Consider the following 10,716-nt stretch of genomic DNA (forward strand, 5'->3'; position numbering starts at 1 on the left):
GTCTCCTCTTGTTTCTGCTCACCAACAAAGTTCACTTTCTCTTGTGTGGCTCTATCCGAAAGAAGCAAATCCATCTTATCTTGCAAAGCTTTCAACTCTCTCTTTGTGTTTGTATCATCACCTCCACTGCCTCTGTTACTCCTATCATGCTCATCACTGTAGACTGAATCACTCTGAACCATGTTCTCTACAAGCTCCTCAGCCTCTACTTCGTTTCTCCCCAAGAAGAAACCATTGCTAACAGTATCAAGCCGGCTTCTATACTTGGGTAAGACACCTCTGTAGAAAGTACTAAGCAAGCTCTTTTTGGTGAAGCCATGGTGTGGACATTGGTTTAAGTAGCCTCTGAACCTCTCATATGCTTCCCCAAAGCCTTCAATATTCTTTTGTTGAAACCCAGAGATTTCATTCCTAAGCTTGGCAGTCCTTGAAGTAGAGAAGAACTTGGTGAGGAAAGCTTTCTTGCATTCATCCCAAGTGGTGATATAGTCACTTGGGATGTTCTTCACCCATGTGTGAGCTTTGTCTCCCAAGGAGAATGGAAACAATCTCAGCTTGAAAGCATCTTCAGAAACACCATTGGTCTTGGCCAAGCCACAATGCTTATCAAATCTGTCCAAATGGTCAAGTGGATCCTCCAAAGCAAGACCATGGTACTTGTTGTTCTCTATCATGTTTATCAAGCTGGATTTGATCTCAAAGTTGTTGTTCTCCACAGCTGGTGCTCTGATGCCCATCCTGTTTCCATGGATATTAGGCTGATCATAAGTACCAATGGCTCTAGCTTGGCGCTGTGGATGTTGTTGTTGGCGCTGTGGTCTAAAAGGATCAGCTCTTGGACCAATGCCTCCTTGGACATCACCATCTTGAGGCAGATTCTCCATATCAAACCCCAACCTTTGCAAGTGAACCTGTTGCTCCACTTCTCTTCTTCGTCTTGCCATCTCTCTCTCAAGTGCTCTAATGTCTTCAATTCTTGGAACTAGGTTTGTTGGACCTCTGCTCCTTGTGTTCATACACCTGAAATGCAAATGGAGAAGAACAAAGAGAAGCAATAACACAATTAAATAAAAATTGACTTAGTCTCGAACAAATGACTAAATTCCAATGTCACAATCAACTTAGAATTTGGCAACGGCGCCAATTTGATGATAGGAGTTTCAAGGCTCCTAATCAAATGTTGTAGAATAAAGGATGTCAAACCAGTTCTAAGTGATTCTAAAGCAAATGGAATGCAAGACCATGCTTAATCTAAGTGCTATCAATTGGTGAGATGTTTTTGAACTAGAATACTACTAAAATGCAATAAAGGACAAAGCTTTCTTTCTTATGAGATGGGAGAACTCATGGGCTAAGGGAATTGGCCTTGGGTGATCAACTTTCAATCTAAAGGTGTCAACTTTCAACCAATCTATCTACCTTAGACCTAGACACAATCCTAAACAATCTCTATCTCTAGATGAATGCTCATTTACTAAGATAACTCAAGCATCAAATTCCTTTGGTTGAATGTTATCTAAGTAATCATTAATTTCAAGTCTACTAGCCATCTTAACACTTTAACAACAAATCTCTTTGGTAAAGAATGTAAAAGCTTAGGAGAGTTAGTTCAGGCATTTCATCAAACATCTTCCGGGTATGAAATGCCTAGAGCTCAACTTTAGAGAGGCCAACTCTAAAGTTGCATTAAAAGCACTCTACTAGCAAAGAACAAGATGGATCTATACTAAAACACCTTAGATCTAGCTTAATCACCCTTAGTCTCCCTAACCCATGAATCCAAAGATGACTACTCACTACTCTTCATGATGAGCCCAAGAATCAAAGACGATTTGGTGCTAATCATGATTAGTGATCAAGATAATCAAGCAATCACAAGAGAAAATGATCAAGATAAGATCAAGAGAAAAGTTCTTTTGTGATTAGATAGAAACCAAGATAAGTTTTAGTTTTGGATTACAAGAATATTTATATCATTTTTGGATAACCTAATGGTTTCCTTTAAAAAGTCTAAAATACCCTTAAGAAATGTCTAAAATTGCTTAAGTAAAAACGCGAGACCCGGGTAGCAGTCGCTAGCAACACCCCGAGTTGGAGCGTCGAGCAGCTTCAAATATGCGTGCAGGTGCAGCTTCCCGAGTCACTCAACCCGCGTGAGTCTTCGTCGTCTTTGTCTCTCTTTGTGCGCGCGGGTACAGCTTCCTGAGTCTCTCAACCCGCGTGAGCCTTCGTCCTCGTCGTCTTTCTTCTACTAGAGCCTCTCCTCTCCGACCATCAAACAGCCCTACTCGAGCTCGATTTCTTCTTCCTCGCCTTGATCAAGCCGTGACTGCGCCACCGTCTCCTCTAAGCCGCGACCAAGCTTCGTCGAGCTTCATCAGTCTCCGCGTGGCTGTGCCGTTTCTTCGTCGCCGTCGGGACTGAGCCTCACTCCTCATCGGAAAGCTCTCATGTACAAGTTGTATCCTCCATTGCCGTACTCCGTCGTCACCGGAATCGAGTCTCACCATCGGGATCGAGGTGGAGAAGACAACAATGGTGATCTTTGCCATTTTTGCACATCTGGCCCTTGGACTTTTGGATATTTACTTTTTGACCCCAAAACTATTAAAAGTGTAGAAAGGTCCACTCGAATCAACTCCAAAGTTTCTAATCATGCAATTTAGCCCAGGCGAAATTCCTAATTTGCAACCTTGGTCCCTGGATTCTTGTTAACATCACAGTGGACCCAAAACTTCTAAAATGTGCAATTTAACCCTTGAATTTTGCCCCAAACTTCTAAATGAGCATTCCAACCCCTATGATATGCAATTGAGTATGCAAATGCAACACAAAGACCTAAATGCAACCTAAAATGATCATAATAAGCTAAAAGATGAATCTAAAACTTATTAAAATCATGAGATATCTGATCCTTATGAAGGAGATCCTGAGCCAGTACCACCAGACCCTTACCATGTTGATAACCACTCCACTTATTGTTCTAGAAGAGAAGCTGGCCTAGAAGAAGGCTATGAAAGTGGTTCATGGCAGGAAGAGGCTGGAGTTGAAAACTGCCTAGAAAACAAAGAAGAGTGGGAGCATGAATCTGATGAAGAAACTCAGCTCCAACTGGACGTCAAAGAGGACTCATGGGAGGCTCAAACCCATACTGACTCTGATCAAGAAATAGAAGAGATTTCTTGGGCTGGAGTACCTATCTCTGGTCTGGAGGAGAGCCAAGCATTGTCTATGAAGCCTTACCAAGATTTTGGGTCATGGTATGAGGAAACTGACTCTCAAATCAGTGAAGATGAAGCAAGGCAGCCCAGACATGAGGCTGAGATCCATGGATATGATCTAGGCGTGCCTGAAAAGGAGGAAGCCATAAGTGAGGCCGGAAGAAATGTTAAAGAATCCCAACTTGCCTTGGCTGAAGAGGAAGAACTTGAAAGTGAGGCCGGAAGAAATGTTACTGAGCTTGAAGCTTCCTCCATCAACCTTTCTGGTTATAACAAAGAAGCTGCTGCTTATCAACAATGGGAGGACAATTTGAAAACCTGGTACCACAGTTACCAACTATCAGATGAGAAGACTGATGACGAATCTATTGATACTTGGGAAGATTTCAGATTAGAAATGAGAAGACTGATGAAGGAAACTGCTGCCCAATACCACCAGCCCCAAAAGAATGATACACATGCACTCCACACTTCAACTCCACGCTTTGGACTAGGAGTAAGAAGGCTGATCACCCTCACAGCCCACAAGAGGTGAAACCGACCATAGAAAAACCCACTAACAAGCAATCAAAGAGTTCACAGCCGAGTTCACTACAACTTCCAAAAGAGCCAGCAATCCGTCCAAGGTCAAAAGGAACTTCAGAAAATACAGAGAGCAAGGCCACAGTAGTCCATATTAAAGGAGGTCCACAGCCTGAAGATGAAGCTATGCAACAAGGTTTGCAGAAGCCACCAGCATCATCAAATCAAAGTAAGTCCGCTAGTCCTAAAAATATTAAAATTCAGACTTGTTATAGATGTCATAAGAGGAGACATTTTGCTCTAAATTGTCCATTTAGAAAGTTATTAGGAAGCATATCACTGGACTTGTTCCTTTAGAGCTTTCAAATTAAGGATTTATGCACTTGTCTTTGCCAAAAAGTTTTGATCCAGGTATATGACAAGGAAATGGGCGACCAAACAAGTCTGAGAGGTTGAAAGAAAGCCAGGGACAGCACCTGGCTTGTCCACAAAACGTTGAAGAAGATGCAAGAAACAATAAAAGCACACAAGCTACCAAAGAGCAAATCATTCTTCAACTAGCTGAAACCATTTGGGTAAATCTAAATTTTACTTGTACAAGTTATAAATTCTAAAACACAGATATAATTCACTTGTTTTCTGCCAAAGTTTTGAGAATATTTCAGGAACAGAGGCCAAGGATCCCATAAGCGATCCACACAAAGAGATCACAAGGTGTCTAATTGCCAAAGGAAAGCAAGAAGTTACCATCAACAACTTCTTGATTCCAGACGCTCCATCATATCATAAAACAACATCCAAGAGGCCATACCAATATAGAGGAGTAGTCTGGTCGTTCCTACTCAAAGGAGAGCCACCAGATTTGCCACCAAAGACCAAACCGACAAAATACCAAGATAAGGCCCTAGAATCTCAAAAGAGGATGAAACCTGACTTGCTCTATCCTGGTGCAGGTTATCCAGTTTCAACGTTGAAACCTTTTCAAGAGAGAGGGGATGATATAGGCACATAAACCACACCTGAACAAGGGGCCAATCGGATGTACCATTCAGCCAACCGAAGGACCAACCAGGATATGTGTTCAGTCAAAGTGGCGTATCTCCGCAACAATGAGAAATTTAACAATAAAACCAATTTTTATGCATTCTAAACTCAACTAGGAGTCATCCCCAATTGGAAGCATCTCCAAAACTACTCTGACCAGGAAGATACGAATTTTACAAACCGGAGGTTCTCCATCTCGTCCATCTGCGAGCATCCGAGTTTAGAAGTTGCTTCAAGCCCAACAAAGAAGCATTACGACCAAAACCAAAGCATGAAATTCAATATGGATGTCTTATCAAGCCAACAAGCCCAAGAAGAGGAGAAAATACCACGGAAATCTCAAGATACAATCATTTTTCCAGAACCGGTCAAACCGAGTAACTTATGGAAAGATTGGACAATCAACTGGTTCAATTGTAAAAAAAAAAAAAAAAAAAAAAAAAAAAAAAAAAACTGGTTCAGTTGTTGCCAAACCGAGGTAAAGCAACCAGGACATATTCTACATGATCCAAGGCTTCCAGAGTACACATCCAACCATCCAGAAGAGCCTCCCCTCATCTTTCCCTACACCAACAAGCATAGGATTAAGAGGATCTTCATTTACACCAACTTTCCTTTTTCGAAATCACTCACAACTTGGAGAATAAATAACCAACCGCTATTTTTCCACGACCAGAGCTTCCTGAAGCTACTTCAAGGAACCTAGACGTCCCAGGACACCATGCCTTCTTGCCAAAACTTTCCAGATTCAAGGAGATCATCAAGTTCCCCATTTAAAGCCAAAAATCCCTTTATCCTATTCCAACGGCTAGTTTTTAGTTTCCTTTGATTTCTTTCTGATTTTTAGCTTTGTAATCATTGTCTCCAGAGCATATATAAGCTCTTGGTCGACCCTTGTAAGAAACCACCTTTCAATCCTTAAGAAATAAATTCAGTTTGTTTATTTTTATCAAAGATAGTCTTTGAATAGAAATCTGTCTTTAGGATACTTGAGTGATTCGTGTGTTCTATTGATTCGTCAACCATTCCATCCCTTTATCAGTTTAGCTCCTGTTCTTATCTTAATTATTCATAAACTCATTGTTCTTCATTGTTTCCAGGTTAGATTGTATTAAAAGGAACAGCAAGTCGGCCATCTTCACCATCTTTCCATCCGGTCTTCATCCTTACCGATAAGATCACCCCATCGCCCAACCATCTCATCGACCCAGCTTCCCAGCCTGCAACACATACCCTACGCCGATCTTCTAACGCCTTCATCAACTTACATGATGCTCTAAGGCCATAGAGATCCTGGAAGGAGTTACCGGCCACACGTTCAACCACCAATGCCTGAATTTCTTCAGGCATTTCAAGAATCGGGAAATATTCCTTTTTCTTTGAGAGGGGTGATGGAGAGTAATTGTGTAAAATAGAGATAGAGAGTAATTGTGTAAAATAGAGAGTTTAAAGTTGTACTGTTCGAGTAGACACATTATTTATAGGCAGATAACGGTTATATTATCGTGACGTTTCGCTTTGCGACGTTTTTTTTTTTAGCGGGAAATTAATTCATAACTCATCCACTCAGCCGTAACACAAAACATTAAACCACAAAACTCAGCCGTGTCACAGAAACATAAAAAATATAGCTAAGCCGTAATACGAAAACATTAAAATCCATAACCCAGCCGTAATATAAAAACATACGATAGTGCTCTGTTCATCGTAACTCCCACTGTAGTTTTTGTCTCTGGATTCAACATCTGAAACTTCTGCTTTTGAGCTAAAACTGAAAAACGTTTAACTCGTCTCTCTCTTGCTCTGTCATTCCGATTCATTTATGGGTCCTTGTTCTCCGTAAACTGGTGGAGTGTCGTGCGCAATTGTTTTCTGATGCCTCAATTCATTCAGTCCATAATCATCGAGTACAGACTTTGCGAATTCTTCACGTTTTGTTTTCTCATCAAAATGCAGAACTCTACACCCTCTACTGTCGGCGTTGAATACATATCTGTTTTCTTAATCCAGTTACCAGAAACAATAATTACCGGATCCATAAGATCTCTGAGAAATATGAAAAATAAGATGAAGAAGATAGATAGATAGATAAAGAAGATGAAGAAAAAGATGAACACACACAAACCTAGTAGTAAAGTTTCGTTAGCAGTGACATGGAAAATCCAAGTTGATGACATGGCATATGACATGGAAAATCAGTTAATCAGCCGACAAGCGAATATATAACTCAGCCTACGTAAATCAGCCCTCATGTACAATGTAAGTCAGTCAAACCGTGAATACTATTTCAGTAATTAATCTTTTGATCTGAAATCAGCCGTAATAAGGATAAAAAACCATAAATCAGCCGTATCGTTGCATAAATCAGCCGTCAACGAATGATATTCTAATAATTAGTCTTTCGCTAATAAGTCAGTCGTAAGTAAGCTGAGTTTACTGTTAATCCATCCTATTACGGCTGATTAAATATAAACTCAGCTGTAACAACATCATATTAGTCAGCCGTAAATTAAATAACTCAGCCAGTCGATATTCATTAACTCAGCGGAGGAAACATAACTCAGTCGTGTCTTAACTACAACTCAACCGAATATTCCAGAAATCAAACCGCCGATGTATAAGTCAGCCGTTATCCCATAAATCAGCTACATTTATGTAAATCAGTTGTACCGGACGGCTGACTTATGTTCTTAAATCAGCCTTTTCCTCTTAAGTCAGTCGCGTTTATTAATTCAGCCGACACATAGCAATAAATCAGACGTAACGACGTATGAGTGATTTACGGCTGAATTAATAAAAACACGGAACCAAATTCCTATGTAACACCGGGTTTTTGCTTACGTGGCAGCGAAAAATAATGACATTCTAGTAATTATATTTTCTTTGATAACGTTAATAAAGGGAACGCTTGGTATTTAAAAATACCAATAATAAAAAAAAAATTTGTAAGGTTCTAGTCAATTTTTCTAAAATCAGTTATGTTTGAATAAGCTTCCCAATTAGTTATTACTAGGTTAAGACCCGCGCCTTGCGCGGAATGAATATTATATATATAAATTATTTTATATATTATATGTTTATAACATATTATGAAATAATAAATATATATTGAATAAAAAAGTCATTATCTACTACTTATATAATTAAATTGGTGCGAACATATAAATAAATTTTATAAATCGAAAAAATATTTTTTCTATTTGATATGATATATAATTAAATTTAAATGATAGTAACATATATGGTATATTTTAATATTAATATTTATCAGATGATGCTTTTTGCTCATATTTTTTTTTATCATTTGTATTTGTTATAACAAAAAGTCTAAATTAGTGATAACAGAATTTGCACTGAGGAATTAATGGTTTAAGTAATTTATAATATTTAAAAAAATTAAGTTGTCAATATTTTTTCAAATTTTTTATCAAAAAAATGTTCAAAGTAAATTTCAAAATTAAGATATTTATGTATTTTATATGGCATATAGTTTAATTTAAAATAATACATATATTTATATATCTTTTATTTTTGATACTTATTAAATGAGACTTTCAACTTATATTAGTTTTTAATTATTTGTATCATGTCATAACAAAAGTTTTAAATCATAGATCACAAAATTTGAATGTGGAACTTTTAACAGTTTTAGTAATTTATACTCGTTTTTAAAAATTCAAAATATAATATATAAATAATTTTTTTAAAATTTTTATTATATGGTTACTATAATTGTTTAATTTATTTTAATAGCTTAAAATTAAACAAATATAATTATAATACACACTTATTTTTATCAAATCTTTATTATTCAAAATCATTAATTGTCATATATACTTTAGTCACATTAGGCAATTCTGTAATGTTATTTAGGGAAATAATGAAACACATTAATAATGTATTTACTTTGGTTTAATAAAAAGCTTATTATATATTTAGATGGACCAACCTATTTCTCTAAGGATTCTAAGAATCATTCTAGTGATGACATGTGGCTACAAAAAAATGTTGCAATGCTTCTCAAATAATATATAGGGGATATGGATTTGGAAAACTCAAGGAATTGTGCAGCCAACACATCGTAATTGTTTTAAGAGAAAAGAAGACACGAAACCCAAGTAGATATTAATGTTGAACGATTTTAAAAAGCATCATATATCTTTAAGTACAACCATTAAAAGTCCAACTCATTAGAAAATATATATATGAAAACGAGTAAAGTTGTAATTAATTAGAAAAAAAAAACGAAATGTACGCTACAAAAGAAACTTTAATGACAACAAGGGTCAGTGTTGAAGCTGAGAGGTGGTTGGTGCCAGAACTTGAGGGAGACGGTGCAGTCATGACCGGAGACTCAGCCAAAGATGGTGAAGATGTCGGTGACGCGACCGAAGATGGCGAAGTCATAGGTGTTCCAGCCGATTGAGAAACTGTATCAATATTTTACTTTTATATCTCTAATTAACATACAATATAATATAAAAAGTTAAAAGGTGACCCTTGTTTTTGAAAAAAATAATAATTTACGTCTACTTATAAATGTAAGATTATACTAATAAATACAAATGCAATGTAAGTGACAAATCAAAAACTTTGGTTTAAAAAATTCCTCATAGAATTGTTTGATTGCAGTGACCGAAAATTCTAAAAACAAAACTAACAACACATAAAGTACCAAACTAAGATGTGAGCTGGCTTTTGAACATTCAATCCATAAAAAAATGAAACAGAACAAAAGATTTCAGTTTCATTTTTTTCTTACCAATATTCAGTTCGGTTACGAGTATAAAAAATATAATTAAAAATAAAGTATAACATATCCACTGTGCAGTTTACTTTTAGTTATAGCAAATGCGATACCAGTAATTTTCTATTAAGTCTAGTGATCCTCAAGTTATGAAAATGGTTTTGTATACCAGAACATCTAGTAAATTTCCTTAAAATATAACTTAAAATATTAATTATGAAAGAACACAGAAATACCTTAAATATTAATTATGTAACATAATCGATTAATAATTAAAGAACAAAGGCCAAAGTAACTCAATAAGTACTCAGAGACATACCAGGAGTTGATGCAGCCGGTGTCACCTCGTCCAGCATCGCTACACCAGCAATAAAAGTTAACTTCGAAACAATGAATGAATATACAACGCAAAAAACATTAGAATCGAGGAAAAAAAACAACAATACTCACGACAATGAGTAGCAACAATCGGGAGCTTGCAAGTCGTAGGCATGGCACGAGCTCTAGTGTTATTAACGGCAAACCCCATAGTTTTGCTACTTTCTAAACCGACGCAAACACACGTAGGGTTATACTGTAGAACAGATAAGATTCCCCCACAACAAACTTTCGTGGGCTTAGTATCATTTGATCCGGGGGTAATGTACGAGAGACAATCCATCATGTCATATATAACGCTGGAGCAATCAGAATTCGACGGTCCCGGCGCTGGAGCTGCTACCGATGAAGGAGAATTTGCCGGCTGTGATTTGTTGCGAGCATGAATGGGTGCAAATGATGATGATAGTAGAAGTATTAAGATAGAAAGAAGAGATTGCTTCATTATTGTTATATTCTTAGAAAGTTCTTATTGTTTATTGTTTTCTTTGTGTTAGGTTGGTTTTGGTATATAGGAAGACGAGGTTTATATAGAAGTGAACTCGGCAGGGAAAAAGATAAGAATTTTTTGTTTGTTTGTAAGCCTTCCTTTTTAGGGTCTGAAGCCCGGTTCTCCCGTTCCTTAAATTTTGGGGGTTAGATATTATTGTTGAATAGGTTAGTAGGTTGTTATTATCTTTTAAGGATTTGATTGTTTCTGTTTTATTTTCGTTGAGTTGATCTCCATGTTCAAATGATTTGTAAAAGGGACGGGCATGCATATCTTTGACAAAAAGTTAAATTTTAATTTAAATTCTGATCTCA

The 10,716-nt window shown here is 37.0% G+C and overlaps 1 protein-coding gene and 1 non-coding gene across 2 annotated transcripts; one reads left to right on the top strand and one right to left on the bottom strand.

Moving 5' to 3' along the window:
- Window positions 1-312: 312 nt before the first annotated feature.
- LOC125578675 lies at window positions 313-419 on the top strand. Its single transcript, XR_007316758.1, has one exon. It is a non-coding gene; the product is annotated as a small nucleolar RNA R71 (small nucleolar RNA).
- An 8,484-nt stretch (window positions 420-8,903) lies between these two features.
- Window positions 8,904-10,431, bottom strand: LOC106430529 (non-specific lipid transfer protein GPI-anchored 4). The gene is made up of 3 exons (XM_013871317.3): window positions 9,985-10,431; window positions 9,854-9,892; window positions 8,904-9,217 (listed from the first exon to the last, which is right to left on the bottom strand). The coding sequence occupies exons 1-3, from the start codon at window positions 10,355-10,357 to the stop codon at window positions 9,015-9,017; spliced, it is 615 nt and encodes a 204-aa protein (XP_013726771.1). The 5' UTR covers window positions 10,358-10,431; the 3' UTR covers window positions 8,904-9,014.
- Window positions 10,432-10,716: the final 285 nt, after the last annotated feature.

The sequence above is a fragment of the Brassica napus genome, chromosome A9 (assembly GCF_020379485.1).
Source record: "Brassica napus cultivar Da-Ae chromosome A9, Da-Ae, whole genome shotgun sequence".
NCBI classification, from domain to species: Eukaryota; Viridiplantae; Streptophyta; class Magnoliopsida; order Brassicales; family Brassicaceae; genus Brassica; species Brassica napus.